Genomic DNA, 26,210 nt, shown 5'->3' with positions numbered 1-26,210 from the left:
TATGTCATTTAGGTTTTAAGCCATATAATAAAGTTGTCAAACATCTGTCAGTAATAAACCATTTTTCTTTAGTATTCAAAATTATATTAATAAAGAGAAGTACAAGGTGAGAAGTTTTATTACTATTAAGATGACCTTACACCGCTATACCAAGTTTTCCACTGGTAATGACACACATCTTTTAAAAAGTAAAAATAGAAAATAGAAAAGTTTCATTTGTATATTTGGAATGCCTATGACTGCTTCTTCTTTGATGTCATTTCTGCTCAGTTTTTTTTTTCTCTTTTTATTATTCTAGGTTGTACTGGTCAGTGGACATCTGGACAGCTGGGATGTTGGGCAGGGTGCGATGGATGATGGTGGAGGAGCCTTTATATCATGGGAAGCGCTCTCGCTTATTAAAGATCTTGGTAAGTATTTAGTAAGTCGTTAACCAACGTGTGAGAGTGTCAGGGGTGACATGTTTAACTCAATACACAGAATGCTCAACAGATTGGTTATTATGCCAGGTTTAAAGATCCTCCTGAGGTCTGTATGTTTTTTGTCAGTTGATTCCCAGAAAAAAAACTAATTTGTCCCCTTAAAGAAAGAAATTCTTATTCAAGTGTCCACCAGACAGCCAAAGGATCAAATACGATCAGCCACGGGGGAAAATGAACAAGCAAATAAAACTGTAGCAAATGCAACCACATCAGCTAGAGATTGTGTAAGGAAACCATAACCAAGTGGAAAGAAAAATCAGCAGCTCCCCCACTTCCTTTTCCTTGTTTGTCTTTAAAGACATCATCAGGCTGTTAGGATAGCTTTACTGCAGTCGTCTTTCCATGATAGAAGTCAAGGAGCCAAAGTAGGCCTGAAGGAATGGTGCTTTTGGCCACAATAAGGAATCTAGGATGAAAAATTGGACCTTCCAGGTAAACCTAGACATGGGACAGGCATCAAAAGGAAAGACTAATTGTGAAAACAGTTTATTTTGATGACCCTATTTACAAACAAAAAACATACATTTCCTCTTTGTGTGCTGGTCAAAAGGTGGATTTTGAGCGAGGTTAGAAATAATGAAACAGTCTGAAATGAGACTTCCGTGTCTGAATCAAACCAGTGGTGGTTTTGAAAATGCCTCATCAGCAGAACGTTTTATATTGTAACTGTGGAGTAACCTTGGTTTCAGATGTAGTGAAGATCAGAACATGCGTTTTGGTGAAGGTGTTCCATTGCTTACTTAAGTACACATGTGTTTAAATTCATGCATTTCCTCTGGCTTTTAATGAACCCTTCTAATGCTAAATCAGCCCATTAAATAATTGTTCATCTTAACTAGACTACTGACATTGTCTTGGTCGAGGCAAATATTTAGTGTATCATTTTGCTTTATGTCTTACTTGTGTTTTAAAAATGGAGAAATGGGAAGGTGATTGTGCATGTTTTTAACTTCTGAAGAGGCCGGTGTCTCTCAACCTTGGCATTATTGACACTTGGGGCCGGATAATTCTTTGTTGTGAGGTGGGTCCCGTACATTGTAGAATGTTTAGCTGCATCCCTGGCCTCTACCTACTAGATGTCAGTAACACCTTTCTCCCCCAGCCCCTAAGCTGTGACAACCAAAAATGTCTCCAGACATTGCCAAATGTCTCCGGCAGGTTGTGGGCGGAAAGGGTGGCACGTAAAATTGACCCACTAAAAGAAGCTATTAAAAATTTTCTAGGAGACCTGAATACAGGGTCGTTTTTTAAAAAATGAAACAAACTAATTGGAAAACTTACATTGTATATACTTATACTTTTAGCATCATTACCATACTGAGCAGCTACTATGTGAAAGCATTTTGTAAAAGTTGGGCATACAGAGAGGTTTAAAGTATGTCCTCTGTTCTTAAGACCCTTAGAACATAGTTGAAGACATACATATGCACCTACACACATAGTTATCAATAAAGATATAATGTCAAGTCTGCTTTTAGAATTGGGTAAGGTTTGAGAGAGAGAAATTGCCCAGCAAATAAAATCGAAAAACACTCATTCTTTCAGAGGAGATCTGGGAGACTCCATATGTGAATGCTCTCCTCCTCTAACCTTAAAAAAAATATTCCCTTGGCTATCTGTTCTCTCTGTCCTTAACTTCATTCCAGAATGAAGTGGGTTCTAGAGACGAGGCAGGCAAATATCCAACAGTTTCCTCTTTACCGGGCACAGATATTTATTTTAGAAGTTAATTTTATTCCCAGGTGTTCCAACCAGCTTGACAGGAGGCAGAGTGGAGTGTAAAAAGAGACCTAGACCCACCTCAATTAGATTTTTAGGTCCCTCTGTGCCACAAACTACTTTTTTGGCCTCGGGCAGGTCATTTGAACTCTCTGGACTTCGTTTTCTTCACCTCTGTTCAACTGTTAGCTTCCAGAGTATTTTTATCTGCTCTAGATTGGCATAAAAATTGTGTCTCCTCTACGCTTTGAATCTTACTTCTTTAGTACTCAGCATGGGACCCTAAATCACTGTTAATTGAGTTGAATTCAATTGCATGAATAAATGTCAAACACCATGCAAAGGTGAATTGAGTATCTTTCTCCAGCTCTGAAAGTATACTGACTTCAGTTGCCTTTGATAGCTAGTAATCAGTCTCGTTCAATTCAGGACTTAACTCTCCTATAGATTTCTGAACACCTATGTAAACACATGAATTCAACTCTAAAATAAGACTAATATTTCTTTTGAGTAGGTTTTAAGAGGCAGCATGGCATACTGTTAAAAAAACACTCTGGAGCCAGAGTGCGTGGGTCTATCTCATAAGGTAGCTCTGAAAATTAAATAATCTATTCACATAATATACTTAAAACAGTGCCTAACCCAACCCAGATACACAATAAATTTTAACTTTTATTATTTAATAAGCATGATCTGACAGTACCATATTTTTTTAAACCCCACACCAGCTTTGCCTCCTAACTTAATACGTTAATTGTACTGATGTAACTCTAGGGCCAGCTGCTATTGTATCCCTAAATATCCTTTCCCTTTACTATTTAAGTCACCATCTCTTGTATGATGGAAATCCACTGACCCCTTCACCATTTTCCACTTTCATATTAAATTTTCAAGAGTCTGAATTTCTCCTGGCCACTTCCTGCTTAAGTTGAAGGCCTAGAATCCGTGCTATACCTCATATCCTATGATTGCACCCACGGAGTCTTACTCTTTAATTTTAAAATTAAAATTAGATTGTGGATTTCTGTTTGTAGATTGTGTATGTCTTTTAATATGAAGAACTATGTCTAACGTGTCACATATGCCTTCTAGATGAAAATTAACGATATACTTGAATAAGAAATAGCACTTTGGGCTAGAGGCCAAGAAATGGGTTCATAATTATATTACTTAATTACATTGACCCCAAACTGTTTAGTTGGTAAAATATGAAAGCTCTGTGGGCAATCTCTTTTTCCAAGAAAAGTGAGATTCCTTCTGGCTGCTACTCCTTGGACAATATGTCATGCAGAATGCATGTCAAAGTCCCTCAGTGGGGCTTGTTAATTGGAAGTGTTGGTCCAGTGGAACTTTCTGATATTTAGAAATATTGTTCGAAGATTCATCCTTCATGTCTCTTCTCCTTTGTTCACTTCTTTCACTACTTTTATAGATTCACTCTTTTGCCCAAGCCATCAGCTAAAACCATATTCAGTTAATCTAACAGAAGAGATATTTGTGCTTTGCAAATATAACCAGTCATTCCTGAGTAACTGTCAACAGAAGGCTATTTGCTGTGAAATGCCATTGAATACTTTTTTGTGTTTGTGGTTTACTGGACTTGAAAGTGTTTATTTGAAATGTCATTTCCTGGAATGTTCTGGTATCAGTGGACAAAGCCAATGGCCAAAGATCTTATGCTTCAAAATGTTCATTTGGCACTTGAATTATAAACCACCATCCATCCCCAAATTCTTCCAACTTTACCATTTTCCATGAAGTTAGAATTTTAAGTTTTCAGGCCTAAACAAACGGGAAAAGTAATTAACAGTACTACCTGGTTGTTGAAATGTTGGATATGTGTGAAACATCTTTTTAGAGAAATTTAAACGTGAGCATCTTGACTGTGATTTTTATACAGCTTTAAGTCTGTGTGTTAGAAAAATATTTTATTTATATATTTCTTCACTCATTCACTCAACAAATATTTACTGTGTACTGATTGCATGTCAGTTGCCAGATACCTTGTAACAAAGAGGAATGAGACTGGTCCTTGAAGTCTTAGAAGTAGGAGAGACATTTAATTCAAAACTTGCAATGAAATTGTTGTAAGCTCTTTAATTGAAATATGTGCACATTACTCCGGGTAATTGAAATATGTGCAAATTACTTCGGGCACCTGGTAAAGGGAGAGACCAGCATGGCTTGGCTGGGTCAGGGCGCCTTCACAAAAGTGATATTTGAGGTTTCTTTTATAAAGACAAATAGAATTTCCTGAAGCAAAAGGGGCACAATGAAGAATTCCCAGCAGATTATAGAGCTTCCAGTCCTGTGTATTATTAAAAATGAGGAGAAAACTGTTGACAGTAACAGTCATGGGATTGAGGGGGAAGAGAGGGTTCGCGGAATTGCAGGAGATACTCTTTTTACCTGATATATCATATTAGATTTTTGTGTAGTAAGCATGTGTTACTTTAGTAATTAAGAAAAAACTCTCAAAAGCCAAAAAAAAAAAAAAAAAAATTCTTGGTCTTGCCATCGCCATAAACACTCTGTTAACAGGAACTACAGAGCCAGAGGTAGGAAGTAGGAAGAGTCATGCAGGAGTCACCAATGCCCAGAAGTACACCAGGCAACACAACCAAATGTGTGCTAAGGCTTTGGTGTAGTTAGAGCTTCATGTAGCCATTTCTAATGCACTGGGTTCCCTGTCAGAGGTGGGGATCCATCCAGGAAGAGGGTTTTCTTCTCCCAGGCCCTGGTCAAGCCTCCCTTGGAAATGTCTCAGGAAGTCCAATCCAGAATAACTGAGTGAGGGAAATGAAAAACTTCTAAGAAATAGAAACCTAACGGATAGAGCTAGAGATAGAGCCTGAAGCCAACTTGGGACTAGCCCAGATCTAGAAAGGAGGTTCCATTAGAAAGGACCTCCTCTTGTGGTCAAATAAGTTTGGGAAACTCTCTCTTGGTAATTTCTTTTTTTCTTTTTTAACATCTTTATTGGAGTATAATTGCTTTACAGTGGTGTGTTAGTTTCTGCTTTATAGCAAAGTGAATCAGCTATACATATACATATGTCCCCATATCTCTTCCCTCTTGCATCTCCCTCCCTCCCACCCTCCCTATCCCACCCCTCTAGGTGGTCACAAACCACCTAGCTGATCTCCCTGTGCTATGCGGCTGCTTCCCACTAGCTATCTATTTTACGTTTGGTAGTGTATATATGTCCATGCCACTCTGTCACTTCGTCCCAGCTTCCCCTTCCCCCTCCCCGTATCCTCAAGTCCATGCTCTAGTAGGTCTGTGTCTTTATTCCCGTCTTACCCCTAGGTACTTCATGACCTTTTTTTTTTTTTTTCTTAGATTCCATATATCTGTGTTAGCATACGGTATTTGTTTTTCTCTTTCTGACTTAACTTCACTCTGTATGACAGACTCTAGGTCCATCCACCTCACTACAAATAACTCAATTTCGTTTCTTTTTATGGCTGAGTAATATTCCATTGTATATATGTGCCACATCTTCTTTATCCATTCATCTGTTGATGGACACTTAGGTTGCTTCCATGTCCTGGTAATTTCTTTATTCATCAAAAAACATTTGTTGGGAAAGTGATTCCATGACTCAAGTGTGCTTTGGGAAACATTGCTCTGGGGCACTACTGGTGTTGGCAGAATTGAGGAAGAATCCAAGAATGCTTGCTGAGGTATACTTCATGGAACTGAGTACAAATGGCCTTGGATTTATTTTCATTCTAGATTTTCTAGGCTGTCTTTGGGCTCTTGCGATTGCCAGAATATTGACAAGATAGAGCCATGTAATGGTTCCTTAACTGGCATGGTGGAGATTATTCTTATATTATAAGAATATTCCTGAAGAGCATCTGTACCCACCCAAGTGCAAACTTTACCCAACAAATAACTTCATTTCTGCACTATCTAAGCCTATTTTATTAAGATAAATGTAGTATTATTGGAAATGTTTAACAAATACTAAAGGCTCTCTCTGCCAGGTTTTTCTGTGGCCCCCAATGCACTAGAATTTGGTAGGATTTATTTTTTCTAGAAGGACTTTTGATCTTAAAACATTCCACAAACTCTTCCCTGCTCCCTTTTTGGATGCACTTCCTCCACAATTATTTTGTGAACACAAGAAGGGAATCTTACATCCCCGGGAAAGGTTTCCTATTAAAATCACCTCAATACATTTAGGAAATAATATGTCCGCTTCTGGAACTGTCCAAGAAATTAACTTGTTTCAAGTCTTAGAAAAAAATGTTTTCTCCAACATTAAATTTTATTTTTATTAATTTGAATTTTAATTTGTAGATGGTTGTTTGCCTTTTTTTTCCTGAACAAATTTTGGTCTTGACTCTTTATAATTATATTTAGTGATGCAAATACCTAGAACAATGGAAGAATTAGAAACTAAGAATTTGCTTGCTTTTTCTCTTTTTTTCTAACTCCTAAAAGTAGGTTTATAGTCAGGGGGCATTTTTAGCTCCTTCTCATGGTCTTTAGAGGATGATCTTCTCATTTTTTATTTAAATATGTTATTTCCTCTAGTGGTAAGTGTCTGGCTTTACCTTAAGACCTGTGGCAGATACATATTTTTTCAGCTGGGAATTGCTGAGACCTTTTCTTGAAGTTTGAACACATTGTAAGTCTCACTAAAACACTTTGCATCTTTATATCTCATTCAGCTAACATAGACATTTCCAGTGGTGTGTGTAAAAAGACAAACTGTGTGTAGATTGTTCTTCCAAATATGTCATGAGATAAAGTAAGGCTTGTTACAAATGAATCACTTAGAATGTGTTCTACCTTTTAGTTTGGACGTGGTAGGGGAGATTCTGTAGTCCTTTCAAAGCCTTAAACTACATGAATATTGCTGTTATTATTTTAGCATGTAGTTAAAATATACCATTTCTGTGTCAAAGGAGACAAGACCCAGGCCCAGTGGCATTCAGCCTTGCGATTCATTCCTTCCTGTCTGACAGAATCTGGAGAGGGGGCGGATGAATGTTGCCAGAGGAAGGGTCTCAGGGGCCCCTCTGTCCATAGCGTGCTCAGCTTCCTCCCCGACATCTGCTTTGATTTGGCCCGTATGCCTTAGAAAGTTAAGAAATGTGGTGTTGGTAAAGGAAAAGGAAGCCTTAAAAGTTGCTACTACTGGGCTTCCCTGGTGGCGCAGTGGTTGAGAGTCCGCCTGCCGATGCAGGCGACACGGGTTCGTGCCCCGGTCCGGGAAGATCCCACGTGCCGCGGAGCGGCTGGGCCCGTGATCCGTGGCCGCCGAGCCTGCGCGTCCGGAGCCTGTGCTCCGCAACAGGAGAGGCCACCGCAGGGAGAGGCCCGCGTACAGCAAAAAAAAAAAAAAAAAAAAAAAAGGTTGCTACTAATTATCCTGGAGAAGAATGGCTATGTAAAGACTTAATAATGGTATCCATAGTGCCCCAGTGGGTTTCTTTCCACTCAAGAATGGGATCCATATAAGTCCAGAGCAGGGCTGCCTCGAAAATGTAGGCTACCTCATGAGAACTGTATCATCACAGTACTGTGCAACTTGGCTCACAAGGAGATCTCCTATTTCAACAATAAATATTGAACGCCTGCTTCATGTCCGGCTAATAAAATGGGTAAGACGCAGATCATTCCATCAAAGAGCTCACAGTCACGCATCAATAGCTTCACATGGGTGGGAAGCAGGAGAAGAAAGCACACGATTAGAGCTCATGAAGGTACATAATTTGAGGAGTGGAGGATGTTTTCGTAAATCTAGAGCCATAGGTGAGTGAGGAGTGGTGAGAATTTAGCAGATGAGGGTCAGTTTGTAAAGGGCATTGGACACGAAGCTGAACTTCAGAGCTGGTGCTATAGGCAGTAGGAGCCGTTGAAGATTTTAAGCATGAGATTGACTTCTTCTAAAGATACTGGCTGGGCTATCCATTTAACTTGTAAGGAAGTGGGATGAATAGAATGGAGACACAGGAAAGTGGAGTGGGGAGATTCCAGCTATACAGAGCCTGAAGAACCACAGTTTTGGAGTTACTAAGCAAATTTTATTTGCCATGTGGCTGACAAGCCAGCTAAATATACCAAAGAGGAAGTGACGGGGTTTCCAAGGATGCTGTGTTCTTCGCCTACACACTTCGCTGCATCATGCTAATGCCGCCTTTTGCAAGAGCTGTGGTCTGCTCAGCTTAGAATAAATTCTGTTCCAGTAAATGTGCCGAAAAACAAAGGTCTGCAAACAAAAAAACAGGAAAATATATTGTGAACATCTGACTGGAACTTTATGGTTAACTGGATTTTTTCAATGGTCCTGGGAGATAAGGATTTAGTTTAGTTCATTTTTAGGCACCACCAGCCCTGTGAACATCCCCAAAAGCAAGCTCTAGAAATGGAGAGTTTCTACTGGATGTGTGACGGAAATGATAAGCTAAATAAAGTATTAAGTGAAGTTGACTATTGTCACATTACTTATTTGTAATCCTGCTAATGCCATCCTCATATTGGAGAAATCATCAGTGATGAACTCAGCCCATGTTCTTGCTTGACACCAGCATCTCCAGATTGTACCATGTGACTCAGATCTCACGGACTTTTTAACCGATGAACTCCTACTTCCTTAACCCCTAAATAACTCAAAACCTGTAGGCAAACGAGAGGTAGCATGGATAGTAGAATAGCATACACTCCATGTTAGAGTATCTTGGGTTCAAATCCTTCTATGCTACTTAGTATTATGTTGTACAAACTATTTAACCTTTTAAATCTCAGTTTCCTCTTCCTTACAATGGCAACAATTTATCTTGAATTGTTATAGGATGATTTGAAACAATTTAGGCAGTGTCTGGTCCCCACTAGATCATCAGTAATAATAACTCTTATTGTTAGGTGTTAATTGCCAAAACAACAAGGGTGAATATTCCAGCAGGGGGTATAATCTCAGGATCGACCTTGTCTCTCAAGGCTTGATGTCTGTATCTCTTTGCACAGTTGGGCTTGGTCAAGGCCATCCCTAAAGCAGAGAAGCCTTCATAATAAAAGAACGGTAGCTGGTTCTGATGAGCCAGACTCAAGAACCATCACCCCCGTATAGCCACCATTCAAGAGTATATATAGGGACTTCCCTGGTGGCGCATTGGTTAAGAATCCGCCTGCCAATGCAGGGGACACGGGTCCCATCCCTGGTCCGGGAAGATCCCACATGCCATGGAGCAACAAAGCCTGTGAGCCACAACTACTGAGCTCACGTGCCACAACTACTGAAGCCCACGCGCCTAGAGCCCGTGCTCCACAACAAGAGAAGCCACCGCAATGAGAAGCCCGTGCACCGCAATGAAGAGTAGCCCCCGCCCGCCGCAACTAAAGAAGGCCCGCGTGCAGCAACAAAGACCCAACGCAGCCAAAAATAAGTAAATAAATAAATAAATTTATATATTAAAAAAAGAGTATATATAAGGCTGATTCTCTCCTCATTGCTGTAGAGAAGGGCAGTTAATAGATGCTTCAAAAATGTGACGTGGAATTAAAGTAACACTCACAAGATATGGGGATGGAGAGATCTTCATCTTTTTCGTCCCCTTTTCTCTCTCTGCCAGTGTCCTTAACCTAGTAATGCTGTATTTACAAAGACTTATAATATCCCTAAAGAAAAAAATAGTGAAAACAGGAAATAGCTGTTGAGGGCAACATAATTTACTACAAAGTAAATTGTTTGAAATATAGAAAAAAATCAAGGCAGAGAAAACAAAGAATCAAATCTAGTACTTACTCTTAACATTTTACCCTGTTAACTGAGCTCTCAAGAAGTCTTTTCTGTTTTTTAATATAGTCAAAACCCCACAATTTCCAGGCATTCCCAGAGGATCCCCATGCATAGAAAACTGAGCACAATGACCACTGATGCTTGCATTATTGTTCTTTCTCTGTAATAATGGCATTTTTTAAAAGAAATACATTTAAAATATAATTGAAAGTATTCCGAGTTATTGCCTTGGTTAATGTGTATAGGAAAATATAAGTCAGGAAGTGTTTCAAAGGCTGTATTTCTGTTCACGTCACCATAGACCATGTATCCACTTAGCCATCCCATAGTCACTTGTTTCAAGCAGCACATTAGAACAAGGGAAGATGTTATGAAGTGCTTTCTACTGGAATTACTTTTTTGTGAAAGATATAAGTGTGAGTTCATCTTTTATAGTTGAATAATTTTAGATGAAATCATTTGAATGTCATTTTTAGCCACAAATGAGGAATTAGAGGAATTTTCAAATTATTACCTTTCTGGAACTTTACGTTGTTACAAAAAACAGTGATTAAACTTATAAAGTAGGGATTTTTTTTTTTTTTTTTTTTTTTTTTTTTTTTTGCGGTACGCGGGCCTCTCACTGTTGTGGCCTCTCCCGTTGCGGAGCACAGGCTCCGGACGCGCAGGCTCAGCGGCCATGGCTCACGGGCCCAGCCGCCCCGCGGCATGTAGGATCCTCCCAGATCAGGGCACGAACCCGTGTCCCCTGCATCGGTAGGCGGGCTCTCAACCACTGCACCACCAGGGAAGCCCTAAAGTAGGGATTTTTGATAATAATGCAAAACATATATCAAAAGAACACCTTATGTTTTCACTTAATATAATAAGACATTAATTAAACAATATATCAGCAAACATTAACTGAACATCTGGGAGAAAAGAGAAGAGAGCCAATATATATGGAATATCTCCTATGCACCAGTTACTTCACATGACCTTTTTTAATCCTCAAAAGAGCCCTCTGAGGTATATCTTGTTATGTCTGGCAGGTCACTGGACCTATCTGAGCCTTAGTTCCTTACCAGTAAAATAGATGACAGTATGTTTGCAGGACTGTTACATGAATCAAATACAATGTAAGCAAATGCATATCTATCAGACAAAGATGCAAAGATGAAAAATCCATGACACAGATGTTGAAGAAAACTGTAGTGGCAATGCTGCCACTGATGGTTACCATCTCACTGACCTAGAATTCAAATGGAGCACTTTGGTGGAGAAGTGATTTGGGAGGTAGGGATACAAGGTAACCTTAAAGTGGTTAGAGTAAGAAAAAACTTCAGTAAAGTCCTACAACGTTTTATAACAGCATCATTTTACTAATTACAAATGTGTAATATTTCTTTCTTTTTTTTTTTTAAGAATCAACAGTAGCAGTAAATAGTCTTGCTTTAGGACTTAAATGAAGGAGGACCAAAAAAAAAAAAAAAATGATTTCTCACCCAGGTCTTCTTAGAATGGTGTGAAGATGAAAAGAGATGCTTCCTGACTTTAGGATGAAATAATAACAGCATTTAGCATTCTAGAGCACGCTGTTCCAAGCTCCGAGCTACATGCTGGATATGCAGTTCTCAGAGTCTGGAAGGTAGAAATTACTATTATTCCTTTTACAGATGAGGGGCCTAAGGCTGATGCTACTTACAAGTTACAAAAGTAGAAAATCCTTTATTTCTTCTTCTTAATGTTTCTCTTCAATTTTTTTCTTTGCCCCCCCTTTTTTAAAAATAATTCAAATATTTGGAAGCAGACATAGAATAATAAACACTAACAATCCTCCACCCAAATCTCATAAATGTTAACAATGTCAAATATTTGTTAACAGTCCTTAGTTTAAAAGAAGTTAAAAATTACCAATACAGCTGAAACCTGTTTTGTACCTCTCCACAATCTATCCCCTTCTCCCCTTGCAGTTGTAACCGTGTTCTGATTGTTGTAACATTGTTCTGTAAGGGTATTTATCCAAAAGCAGTATTATATCATTTTTGTGATTTTGAATTTACATGGATGGTATTATTCTCTTCCATGTGTGGGCTTATTGTGTTTTATTTATTTCTTCTGTCTTCTTCAGGTGAATTTCTTATTTTCTAACATTTACATTTAAGGCCATACATCTCTTACTAAGCAATGGCTTAGCTACTTTCCACAAGTTTTGAAATAGTGTCTTAATGGCCATCCAATCTAAACATGTTAGGATTTTCATTATGATTCTTCTTTGACTCTTTAATTATTATAGCTTTCTTTAAGTTTCCAAAAATATTAGTTACTGAGTTCCAGTTTTGCTGCGTAGTAGTTGTTAAACATGGTTTATGTAATACTGATTCTTTGGTATTTGTTGAGACAAAATTTTGGTTTATTACTTGGTCAGTTTTTTTAAAATGTGTTCTTATGACTTGCAAAGAATATGTAGCCTCGTTTTCTGGGAATAGCATTCTACATATTCTTTCATTAGAGAAAATGTATTAATTGTGCTGTTTAAAACTACTATATCATTACTAGTTTCTTTATCTGGTTGCTCTATCGGTTTTTGAGAGCAGTATATTAAAATCTCCCACTTAGATTGTGATTTTATAAATTTCTTCTTGAATTTCTATCAGCTTAATTAGCTTTGTATAATTTGAAGCTTCGTTGCTTTACCTGGTTGAGTCTAAACACCTTCTTTATCCTTAATGTTTTTTCCCTGTAAGTCTATTTTATCTTATATTAGTACTGTATCATAACTACCTCTCTTTTGGTTACTCTTTTTCTATTCCTTTACTTCCAACTAATCTAGGTCATTGTGTTTTAGTTGATTCTGTTGTAAACAGCATATAGTTAGATTTTTAAATATTCAATCTCACAATATCAGTTAATGGATATGTTTGTTCTGCTTCTCTTTATTGTGGTTACCTATATTTTAGTAACCTTCTAACTTTTTTCTATTAAAGCTGCCTTTTTTGTTTCTTTTTTCTCCTTTTCTTTTTTTTTGCTTTCTGTTGGATTCATTGTTTTTTCTTACACTCTCTTCCTATTTTTCCCTCCACCATTTGGAAATTTATTCATTATCTTCCTATTCTTTTAGTGGTTATTGTTGAAATGTCACATGTATATATATATATTTATTTATTTATTTTGCGTTACGCGGGCCTCTCACTGTTGCGGCCTCTCCCGTTGCGGAGCACAGGCTCCGGACGCACAGGCTCAGCAGCCATGGCTCATGGGCCCAGCCGCTCCGCGGCATGTGGAACCTTCCCGGACCGGGGCACGAACCCGTGTCCCCTGCATCGGCAGGCGGACTCTCAACCACTGCGCCACCAGGGGAGCTCTCACATGTATATTTGTTTTAATTAAATAATACAGCAATCATAAGTTGCTCCAGTATATGCACTCCCATCATGTGTATCATGTATATTCTTGGTGACTAGTGTTTGAGTTATGCCTTGTTTCCAAACCCTCCCCAGATTTATTATTTGGTTATTATTATTTTTTTGGTTTTTTCACTTACTGGCTATATTCCTGTTTAAGTGTGCTATGCCTCAGTTTCTTCATATGTATAATGGGGTTACAATAGCATCTACCTATAGGTTTATTATGATAATTAAATGAGTTCAGTTTCTGGCACATAATAACTTCTCAGTGAATTTTAGCTGTTATTATTATTTATAGTCAGTATAAGTAATATTAGATTGCTGCCATTTTTACTGACATTTTTTATTCTCTATTATTCCTTTCTTCTGCTTCAGTTATCTTCTTCCTAAAGGGGACCCCATGGTAGTTCTTTTTCCTTTTTTTCATCTAGTGAAACTGAACTTCTCTACCCATTAAACACTAACTCTTCCTTCTCCACTTCCCTCAACTCCTGGCAACCATTCTACTTTCTGTCTCTTCCACTGAGTTTTTAACTTAAACTACATATGGGTTAAGTCATAGCCTGTCCGTTTTTGTCCTGCGAGAGTCGGGTATGGAGGTGCCGGCCCAGCAAATCCGCTCTCCTTGGGCCTGATCTCTCTGCATCTCTGAGATCTTACACCAGCCTCCCAGTTACTTTCTCAGCTTGGGGTTTTGAAAACCCCAGGTTACTGCAGTGTCAGCTTTTACTTTCCGTTCTAGCTTAAATTCCCTTATTGCTTCTGGGATCTGAGGATTTCTGTGTCTTTCTCTTTCTTTTTTTCTCTTTCCCTCCCTCCCTTTTTTTTTCCTCCCATCCTTCTCTCCCTCTTTCTCTCTCCCTCCCTTTCTCTTTTTGTGAGTTAATGCTATGCATTAAACAATAGTTTTTTAAATGCATACCTTCTAAGCACTTAATACATATTTATATGGGAAAGGGTCCCTTTGGCATCACCTTGAGCAGCCAGAAGTCCTTTAGTCCTTTTCTAAGAAAGCAAAACTCCTTTCATTCAGCCTGGTGCTTGGCATTTGGAAAAAAGAAGAACTGGAAGATCAGGATGGTGACCTGTCTATGGCATTTATTATCATGGAATAGTGAGAAAGGGACGAGGAGGAAAGCATGGACGGCCAAGGCCTATAGTCCCCAATCATTTTACCATCCAGCTTCCTTTGTGTTTTCATCTTTATTTTCATGCTTTGCAAGGCTTTGAAGAAAAAAAAAAAAAACCTGTTAACTAATAATGATTTATTTTCAAATTTTGTTAATCACGAAACTTTATAACAACCATACTTTTATCATGAGATGACCAGTGTTACTATTATCAAGTTGATATTCTTCCAGCGAAGAGCAAAGAAATTAAATTGTCAATTTAATTTTGACAATTAACCATTTCACAGAGGGAACCATTTCACATATAAAGGTATAATTTCACATATAAAGGGAACCATTTCACATATAAAGGCGTAATTTTTCCTCTGTGTTTTTTTAGAAATTGGCTTACAGACCCTCTCTCAATCCTAGGTTTGTGGCAACGCTGGCATAAAGGTACTGGTTAGAGCCCTAGAAAGAGAAAAGTCATTCTTGCCTACCGGCTTCTCTCTCAAGGTTTAGCTACTACTGGCTGGTCCCAAAACTGCCTCTGCAGTCACTGCTAATCCCCTCCTTCACCCAGTTCACAGCATCTACAGAGGTTGGAGATGCAGCTCCTAAGTGGTCTAAGCACAGGTGTATATTAGTTTTCAGAGGATGTTATTTGGACTAGCAGGAAGATTATCACACAAAATCATCTCATTGCCACCCTTGAAAAAATGACCCCAACTTTCATATCAGATTATAAAGTCCTGGGCCATTGAAGCAAGTGTGTTCTTATCAGTGATTCTGCCAGCTTTCGTAAATGCAACTTACGTAATCAGCCCTCACTTAAAGATTTTCACTGTAGGTTTTTGTCTATTTATTCTTTCAGAATAGTGCCTTAGAAAAATCTATACTGATTTTTCCTGGCAATTATTAAGCAGGTCTCCTGCATCCCCCATCTCCCAACCCCCAACGACCATCACTGAAGAAGAAACAAATCCCTAATTCCAAATCTAAGCCACTCATGACATTCACAGCCGAGCTTACGCAGAAGCTGGCCTGTCCCTGAAGGACAGTGGGCGAAACACTAGTCACTGGAGAGCCTGAGGAGACAGTGGGAAGGTGAATCAGGAAGCCACCAGGAGCAGGAGCCATTTCTCTGTTGCTTTCTGTACTTAGAGCATATTTTTAAAATGGACTTGCTAGAGGGATAAACAATACAGTTCTATTATCCAAATTTTTATTTATTTATGTATTTATTTATGTATTTATTTTTGGCTGTGTTGGGTCTTCGTTTCTGTACGAGGGCTTTCTCTAGTTGCGGCAAGCGGGGGCCACTCTTCATCGCGGTGCGTGGGCCTCTCACTATCGCGGCCTCTCTTGCTGCGGAGCACAGGCTCCAGACGCGCAGGCTCAGTAGTTGTGGCTCACGGGCCCAGTTGCTCCGCGGCATGTGGGATCTTCCCGGACCAGGGCTCGAACCCGTGTCCCCTGCATTGGCGGGCGGATTCTCAACCACTGCGCCACCAGGGAAGCCCTATCCAAACTTTTGAATCACACTTCTGGCCTTGTAATTTACCTGATTTGCTTCTATGTGCCGTTCTTTATTTCATAGTGAAGAAAGGTCATTCAGTGAGGGATAGGTATATTAGTGAGGACACTTAAGCCTATACATTTAAATCTGGGGAATATGGATAAAGAGAATGAAATGGAGAGTGATGTTGGTCGCTGTTGGTCAGTGGCCTGGAAGGAGTCGGTGTAGGTCCCTGAGCGGGCACAGGTAGGAGTCATGTGGGAAGTGGGAACATGTGCGTCCTCCAAGCCCCTCCATGGGGGCTGCTGCCTGCTGTGTATCTTCAAGGGTATTTTATGCGACATCTACTGCAGGTCCCTAAATCTGCCATACTATTTCACCTCTCCTCCTTCACCCCATCTCCAATATGTTATGTGTACCCCATGTTTCCACTGTAAGACTTGAGCTCCTTAAGCATGCCTTTTCATCTTTGCATGTTCTGCCCCCAACAGAAGATAATATCAATAATAGTGTCTGGGGCTTCCCTGGTGGCGCAGTGGTTGAGAGTCCGCCTTCTGATGCAGGGGACACGGGTTCGTGCCCCGGTCCGGGAGGATCCCACATGCCGCGGAGCGGCTGGGCCCATGAGCCATGGCTGCTGAGCCTGTGCGTCCGGAGCCTGTGCTCCGCAACGGGAGAGGCCACAGCAGTGAGAGGTCCATGTACCACAGAAAAAAAAAAAATAATAATAATAGTGTCTGTCAGATTTAGCAGAACTGACCCCACTCCAATACTTTGGGCCAGGAAAGTGAGAAGTTCAGAGGAAAGGTTGCTTGGGGAGTAGAGGAGTCAATCCACAGAGGCCCTGGGTCTCTTTCAGAAACACAAGACTGGCAAGGAAGCCAACTATGGCTAAAGGGGAAAGAAAGAAGAGAGAAAGAAGCCAGAGGTGCAACCCAGTAAAAATGTAGCCTGGCCTGGGGAGGCCCCACAGCGTGAAGGAATGAGTTTGGGATACATATCATGAAGTCAGGTGGGAAGGCCACATCCGCATCTGTTTGATCTGGGCGCCATCATTACACTGTCTCTGGATTTTAGCCTTTTGTTTATCAGTTGGTCTTTGTTTAATCGTTTAATCATTTTTCTTTTGTCCTTCCTAATATTAACTTAGAAAACTTCTTTTAACGTGGGCCACGTTCAGTCCTTTTTGCTCTACACATGTTTAAAGTGACCTTTATTTCCCCTTATGGAAGAAGATAGATTTTATTGAATAATTTTTTCAAGTGGTGAGATTAGTTGTGGTCACAGTGGCAGATTCTTCGTAATTCTCCAAGTGCTATAAAAAGTAATGACATGAAGTGAATTCCCATGATGGGAGTTGTCCTGTCATTGTGAATTGCTGTGATCATCTCTGAAGTAATATTTCTTTGCACACTGTCTGTCAGCAACTATGTAGAGTTTGTTTTAGATTCAGAAATGTGTGAGATGAGTTGATCTACATCCAAGAGATTCAGACCTTTTGTTGTTGTTGTTTTTGGCCCTGGTTGCTGTTCACTAGTTCAGTTGCGGGGTAGTTTTGTTATGTTTAGCTGTCCTGAAATTTCATGTTCAGATGCAGTTTTTACATACTCTTTTTTTCCCCTTCATTGACTGAAAGATGGCTAGAGAAGAGAAATAATCTTTTATCTTTCCTCAGTGATATTAACTTCATTACATTCACTTTGTAAAATAAATCTTATACCTCCTACTCTACATAAGTCCTGTTTCTAAAATTTTGTTATATATATTACTTAAGACTGATCAGCATTTGCCCCTTTCTGCTGCATACACATCCAGGGTTTTTGTTTTCTTTTCAAATCTTTCGGACTGGGAAAAAATGTACTATTTGTGAGCGGATGATTTAATTTCAGTAAATGCCTTTTTATTTCTCTTTCCCCGTAATTTACTGCTTGAAACCGTGAGAAACATCCAAGTACAGATGCTGCTTTCCAGCTTTGATGAAACCTTGGTTGTTGACCTCACAAACTTGGGAAGATTTATCTCATGTGACTCGGTGGTGGAAGTAGTAATATTAGCATTTGAAATCTTATAAGACATCACAAGGAAAGGGAAACGTTGGTCATTCTGCTTCTTGTTAAGAACAGCTAGCAATTCAAAAAGCAGTTACTTGCTAAGGGGGGGAGATAAAAATGATCAAACAGAAATGCCTCCTCCTTCAGTTAAATATGAACTGAGGATGCTGCATAGTGGTAATAAAATCAAAGTCTTAGAAGATTTCCCTTGATGAGTGTGTGTATATGTGCTTATTTTTATTTGGTCTTCAAAAATGGATTTTCTTATGTATTTATTCTCTTTGAGGGAAATACATCTAGATCAAAATAGTTTGTTTGCACATTCCTTGGTTTATATAGGAGCCTATTTAAGATGTCATGTTTTCCCTGGCTGTGCTGAGACGAAGACAAGATTATCTGCTGTGTGAATTCCATTTGCGAGAGACAGACCCTCGCCGTGCTCCCCGCACGACGACTCCTCTCTGCGGCCAGGCGGCAGAGGTGATTCCTGTCATTGGTCCCTGTGTGCCCTGCATCCAGAAGGCAGGCCCTCTGCAGGCCCTAGTTCTGAGGCACTAAATGAAAACTGCCACGGTGGCCATTGAATAACTTGTTTGTGAGGAAGCACTTTAAAGAGGAAATGATTCTGAAGAAAGAAATGTGCGTGACCAGTTTTATAGGATGTGCCTGGTGAAGCATGTCTTACTATCAAAAGCATGTGCAGCAGAAGAGAAAAGAAATGAGCATGTGAGCTGGATTTCCGCAAACCCCACCACCCCTGGACAGTGGGTCCTGGGAGGAAAGGAATAGTGAGCCTCAGCATCTCCATGTGGAACCACCCAGACTCCCTCCTTCTGGCTTAAGGAATTCCAGGGGGTCTCAACTGTGCTAGAAAAAATAATAAGACATTTTCCTGTTTGTTCTTTGTGACCTTGGTTTTCTGTCTCCCATTGGACCTTTAGCCGGAAGTAGGACCCCCATAGCTTTGAAAATCAAAAGATCATAGTTGCTAGAGCTGGAAGGGGATCTTCATCCAGTGGAACAATCTGATTGTTCACGGGAAGCCCAGAGAGAATGTGGCTTGTGCCACGACCCAGACCATGGTTTGTGTCCCAAGCCAGGTTTTCTGACTTGTGGCCCTGGGTGGGCTGTAGTATACCCACCAACTGAATCCCATTGCTCTCCAAGACACATCTTCTACTTTGCAGATGGGCCACTGCGTCCTCCACAAACCCTCCTCGCTCCCACCCCTGCACCTTTGCTGACACCATGTGCCCTGCTCAGCCTGCCCTTCTCTTCCAGCTCATCTTGTCAAACTCACCACATCCCGTAACACGTAGTCAATCCCGTCTGAAGCGAAGGTTCCACAGTTCTTCCCGCCCAAATTAACCTCTCCTCTCTCTGGTCTCCTTCGGCCCATTTTTATTCTCTGTTTCATGTTTGATCTCAATTTCCTAATCAGACCACATCCTCCAATGTCTAAGTTTTTGTCTTCTGCACAGTAGTCCCCCCAGCACCTACCGCCAGGCTGAGAACACGGCAGACTCCCGGCCTGTTAGCTGGCGTATTGAATAGTCAGTCTCCTGTCGGACAGGTAGGAGAAGGAAGAAGCACGGCCACGCAGAACTCAAGTGCACTCATGTTTAGGTCCTCTTCAGAATCAGTCTCCACTGGTCAAACATTTCCAGCACCTGTCTCAACAACCATTTTTAGTTGTCCCTTTTCTCCAGAGATGGTTCCAAAAAGAGCTAATTCTTATTGTTGAGATGGATGTCTCCCAAAGGCCTTGCCAATAGTATAGTTGTGAGGTTCACAGTTTCACCTAAAGCTCCTCTTTGAGGAGGGATGGAAACTGCAGGATGGGTATTACGGTAAATGCTCAACATAGACATCTACTGACTGGGGGACAGGTGAGCCCTAGGAAAGTCACAGGTGTCCTGATGATAGAAAGATTTTTTTCGTGGAAATTAATAAAGACCATAGTTAGCCTAAGCAGAAGTTCTGTGAATCATAGTGCAATTCAGAGACATGCTTTCTACCTCCTTTTTAAAACCCCTCCTAAAACAAGAGCCCTGTGGTTTAAAACCAAGAAAGGGGAGGACTCGAGGTCAGCTCCAGAATCACCTGTAATCTGTTTACTCTTTTCTTGTTCTAGTTTGCATTCACCGTATTCAGCTTTCAGTAGACTCAAAGCAGGGTGTCTTGATAGCAAGTGGTCCTTAGAGGCAGGCAGTCAGGCAGTATAGCAATATGGAAAGAGCCCTGGATGACAAATGTAAAGGCCCACGTTTGAGGCCTGACTGTGCCACTTACTGGTTTAAAAACGGTATTCAAAGCCTCTTACAAGTCCCAGCTTCGGTCTTCTTGTCTGTTAAATATGAGTAAGAATCCTGCCCTAGGTCTAGACGTGGTCTACACATACAATGATTTCTTAACATTTCCTTCACTGCCAGATTATCAGCTATACATGGGCAAGGTCTATATGTATCTTGTTTACTGCTCTATCTCCAGAACTTGGTCCATAGTGGGGTATGTACTATAGTCATTGGTTGGTTGATGAAGTGACAGGGAAAAGTTTAAAGCAATTATAGGCTGTTCCTGTGATTCTTGTTATCTTTGAGGTTCTTGTCCTGGCTCTGTAGAGAGTGGTAGTTTTTAGTTTGGGTTCCCACTTTCCACTCTCAATGACTGAGAAGGCACAAGACTCACAGCAGATCAACAGACCGACTACTACCCTTGGTTGTAAGTGAGGACCTTCGAAAGTTCATGATATTTCTTGGTAGATTCTTCCCTAGTCTCAGTTCCTGGCACACAGACTAGAGGCGTTTGACTTTCACTCAGGTTTGTTGTAGGTCCCTTGATGCGTGGGTGCCAGCGATCATCAACGGGGGGATGACCCTCTCTGCTTATCAGCAGTAGCCACTTTTCTTCTGCTGTTTTTCTTCTTTGGTCTTTGATGTGTGAGTATTTTTAGTGGCAGAGATAAGCTTCTCATAGTGCTGTACAAAATGCAGCTTCTGCCTGAGGGTGCACACGTGCCTGGGGAGGCTCTAGCTTGTCCAAGCGAGCTCTTATTTCAAAGCCCCTCCTACAGGTGGGCTCTGAGGCCTGGCAGAAAGCAGGCCTTTGGCATCAGACAGGTGTGCATTTGAACGCTTCATGTAGCTGATTGTCTAGTAAGGAAGGGACATGTTAAAGAAATAATTCCAAGTGTGAGGAATGCCTAGATATAGGGTAGGTGTTAGCAGATGAGAAAACTGAGGCTGAGAGAGACAAGAAGCTGTGCTCAAAATTTTTGAGACAGTAAGTGACACAGTCAGGCCTCCGTATTATAAAATAAAGACAACAGTCATATCTTCTACAAGGGATGTTGTGATGAATCAGTAAGGAAATATGTCTGAAAATATTGGGCACAGAATCTGGCCCAGAGTAAGTATTCGGTAAAGGTGAGTTTCCACTCACGTCTTTCCCTTCATTTTCTTTTCCATAAATTAACCTGAATGAAAAGTGGCAGAATTAAACATCAGTCCTGGAATGGCTCACCTGAAGTGCTTATTCTCAATTCATATTTATCTTTCAGATTGCTTGTTGTACCCACATTTCCTGTTAACACAAATTAGAGGGAGTAACATGACCTTCATTTGTTGACAGAGACACAAGTAGGCAGAATGCAGTGATGAATCTCTCCATTCAGGCAGGAATTGAATGTTGCCTGTGGGGTAAGCTCCGCCACCTGCATTGACTATACATCATCCCTGGAAATTAACCCATCTTCACCATAGTCACTGAGATGGAAACAAGGGCCTGTCCATTGAACGTCACCTTCAAATGGAAAGAATGAACATTTAGCACAGTGTATGCATCTACACCTATAATCACAATAAGACAAGTGTTTTAAGGTATTGTGTTGCATGAGTCAGTCTGTGTATGTATTATTCGTTTCTTGATGAGAGTCAAACAGAAGCTAATAGTTTTCTAGGAAAATATGATTACGAAATTCAGGAGTCAATGTCCTGTTTCACAACCACTTTTGCTCACTTCAGTACAAACTTATGCATCATCAGGCATGTTGGTATAAGAAAATAATGATATGAGCCCTGGTCTTTACAGGTACAGCAGATGCAGTCCTTTATAAATTTCAAAAGCATTATTATTCACTAAAATAGATCATTTTAATTCAAAGGAATGGTAGATATATGTATAAATAAGTTACATATCAACAAAGTTTTGTTCTCTTCATTTAAGACATAAATGCCAATTTAGTCTTTACTGTTGAATCTGTTAATTCAAATAATATCTATCAGTAGGTATATGAGCCAAGCCATAAGCATGTATATAAAATTTTATGTAAGATAATATGCTTGTATACATACACAGCAAAACCAATAATTACACATTTAGGTGTGGAAACTAATGATTAGTGCCTCTTCATAAAATTAATATATTTAGGTTCTACACTTTTATGTATTATTTCATAGTGTATCCATAAGAAGAGCAGAAACCACCTCAGATATTTCAAGCAGGAAGGGATTTAATTTAGGGAATTCAAGCCTATGAAAGAAAGAGTTAATGCTTACCAAACATTGTATTGTTCTCTCATCCTCTCTTGCTATGAGGTTGGGAACTTATGATGGTCCTGGCCAAAGGACTGTGGAGGAGAGTGAATTAATTTCCCAGGGCTAAAATGGTTAAGAGCTTGTATGCCTCTTCTAACCCTTACTGCCCCTGGGAGCAACCCTGGAAGCTATATAAGAAGATGGAAATAAAAAGGTGGGAGAATCTGGTTGTCTGAATCACCAGATAAAAGAGAGCTCTCATCAACCTGTATTTGGACTTTGCATGAGCAAAAGTCAACATTTACTGGACTAACACATAGAGATTTGAGAGTTTTGGCTGTCTGTTGAGGCAGCTAGGGTTGATTGCCTTACAAATAAAGGGATTTATAAAAGTATTGGAAGGCCTGGGAGAGGGAATATCAGAAATGCAGCTACTAGTGTTCAGAAAATCTTGAAGCACAGGAACTACAGGAAACTTTCACCAATGATTTCAGTTCTCCCCTGCATCGAAATGAGTGATTTGTAGGAAGATGCTTGGAAGCTGTTGGCAAAAGCTCACATATGCTATCTATCAAGGCCCAAGTGGCTATCCCCCTCAAAGGAGTAATAGTGGTTTCTATTTTTCTTTTGTCTGTGAAATCTCACACAAATGAAGGTCATTGTTTTCATCTCATCTCATAACCCTGGTGACATACGTTCCTGGAAATGTAGTTCCTGGACTTCTAATCCCTATAATACCGGGGAGGGTGAAGAAGGAGAAAATGGTGTTGAGTTGCAAAAAACAATTTGGCATACATAAGTAGCCCAATTATTAGGGTGACGATATGTCTCAGTTTATCTGGAACAGTACCAACCTATTCCTGTTGACCCACAGTAATTATTGATAGTGCCCTGTTTCAATCACAAAACTTTCCCAGTTTGGACACTCAAGTATATGGCCATCGTCCTATTATTAACATGATAAAAATATTTCACTTGTTTCCTCTGCAGACACTAAAGATATACTAAGTGCTAATCATCGTGCTAAGCACTGGGGACATTGATAAACAAAGGCACACATGATCCTGACCTTCATGGAATTTAGAATCTGGTTTAGTGAATGATAAGGGTGTAAACAGGGCACTACTCTAAGGATGGAGCAGAGTAGACATATTCGAAAGAGGTTAAGGAATTAAACTGTACAGTCTTGATAACTAATCTGCATAGTGGTTAAGACCCTTACACTCTTGAGTCAGACTATTTGTATTTGAAAACCAAGTCCACCACTTATTAGCTATGTTAACTTGGGAAGTTACCAACTAATCTCTGCCTCAGTTGACTAATCTGTAAAATGGGGTTAATAATAATTGTCGTGAAAATTAAATGAGATAACTTTTAAAGCTTATAAGAGTGCTTATCATACAGTAAACACTCAATAAATATTTGTTATGATCACAATAATGAAGAAGAAGAAGGAGGAGGAGGAGAATGAGGAGGTTTTCTTTTGTAATGACCGAATATGAGAGAAGTATCTAAGAAACTCACAGGCTTCTGACTTTGGTGTCTGGATGGATCGTTGTGTAACATAGTAAATGCAAAGAACCAGTTCTTAGTTTCCTGATCTTTTCTAATGTCTTTTTAGTCTCTATTTCATTTTTTTCTGCTCTAACATTTGTTATTTCCTTCCTTATACTAACTTTGGGATTCATTTGTTCTTCTTCTTATAGTTCCTTAAGATATAAAGTTAGGTTCTTTATCTGAGACTTTTCTTGTTTCTTGAGGTAAGCATTTATTGCTATGAACTTCCCCCTTAGAATGGCTTTTGTAGCATCCCATAAATTTTGGTATGTTGCATTTTCATTTTTATTTAACAAACCTTTAGCTAGACTCACCAAGAAAAAAAGAGAGAGGACTCAAATAAATAAATGAAATGAAAGAGGAGATGTTACAACTAATACTACAGAAATACAAAGGATCATTACAGACTAATATGAACAATTATACACCAACAAATTGGAAACCTAGAAAAAATGGATAAAAATCTAGAAATGTACAACCTACCAAGACTGAATCATGATGAAATAGAAAATCTAAGCAGATCAATTACTAGTAAGGAGACTGAATCACTAATCAACCTGCAACAACCTAATCCCCCAACAAACAAAAGTCCAGGATCAGATGGCCTCACTGGTGAATTCTACCAAACATTCAAAGAAGAATTAATACCAATCCTTCTCAAAGTTTTCCAAAAAATAAAACAGGAGGGAACTCTTCCAAACTCATTTTTTGAGGCCAACATTGCCCTGATAGCAAAACCAAAGATTTCACGAGAAAATTACAGTTCAATATCCCTGATGAACACAGATGCAAAAATCCTCAACAAAATATTCACAAACCAAATTCAACAATACACTAAAAGGATCATACAATATGATCAAGTGGATTTATTTCAGGGATGTAAGGATGGGTCAACATCCAGAAATCATTCCAGGTGATCGACCACATTAACAAACTGAAGGATAGAAGTCACATGAGCAACTCAATAGATGCATAAAAAGCATTTAACAAAAGTTAACGTCTATTTGTGATAAAAATTTTCAACAGGGCTTCCTTGGTGGCACAGTGGTTGAGAGTCCACCTGCCTATGCAGGGGACACGGGTTCGTGCCCCGGTCCGGGAAGATCCCACATGCCGTGGAGCGGCTGGGCCCGGGAGCCATGGCCGCTGAGCCTGCATGTCCGGAGCCTGTGCTCCGCAATGGGAGAGGCCACAACAGTGAGAGCTCCGCGTACCGCAAAAAAAAAAAAAAAAATTTCAACAAAGGGGATATAAAGGGAACATACTTCAACATAATAAAGGCCGAAGATCAGGTACAAGACAAAGATGTTCACTCTCATCACTTCTATTGAAAATTTTACTTTTATTGGAAGCCCCAGCCACAGCAGACAAGAAAAACAAACAAACAAACAAAAACGATATCCAAATTGAAAAGGAAGAAGTAAAACTGTCACTATTTGCAGATGACATGATATTATATGTGGAAACCCTAAAGAATCCATCCAAAAAAAACCTGTTAGAACTAATAAACAAACTCAATAAAGTTGTGGAATACAAAATCAATACTCAAAAATCTGTTGCATTTTTATATACTAATAATGAACTATCAGAAAGAGAAGCTAGGAAAACAGTTCCATTTACAATTGCATCAAGAATAAAGTACCTAGGAATAAATTTAACCAATGAAATGAAAGACCTGTATATCAAAAATTACAAGACATTAATGAAAGAAATTGAACAAGACACAAGTAAATGGAAAGATATTCCATGCTCAAGAATTGGAATTAATATTGTTAAAATGTCCATACTACCCAAAGCAATCTACAGATTCAATGCAATCCCTATCAAAATTCCAATGGCATTTTTCACAGAAATAGAACAAACAATTCTAAAATTTGTATGAAACCACAAAAAGACCCCAAATAGCCAAAGCAATCTTAAGAAAGAACAAAGTTGGTGGCATCATGAGCTCTGATTTCAAACTATATTACAAAGCTATAATAATCAAAACAGTTTGGTTTTGGCATAAAAACAGGCACATAGATCAATGGAACAGAACAGAGAGCTCAGAAATAAACCCACACATATAGAGTCAATTAATTTACGACACACGTGCCAAG

At 39.6% G+C, this 26,210-nt stretch overlaps 1 protein-coding gene across 3 annotated transcripts in view; it reads left to right on the top strand.

Moving 5' to 3' along the window:
• The window catches only part of CPQ (carboxypeptidase Q), a 466,878-nt gene that overhangs the window by 304,335 nt on the left and 136,333 nt on the right, over positions 1-26,210 (top strand). For all 3 annotated transcript variants that reach the window (XM_082674777.1, XM_082674776.1, XM_082674778.1), the window contains exon 5: positions 299-410. In XM_082674777.1, the coding sequence (XP_082530903.1) occupies positions 299-410 (112 nt within the window). The remainder of the gene's footprint in view (positions 1-298; positions 411-26,210) is intronic.

The sequence above is a fragment of the Grampus griseus genome (genome assembly GCF_964374135.1).
Source record: "Grampus griseus genome assembly, chromosome: 17".
Classification (NCBI taxonomy): domain Eukaryota; kingdom Metazoa; phylum Chordata; class Mammalia; order Artiodactyla; family Delphinidae; genus Grampus; species Grampus griseus.
The sequence above is the reverse complement of the archived record's forward strand: the minus strand, read 5'-3'. Positions and strand labels throughout refer to the sequence as shown.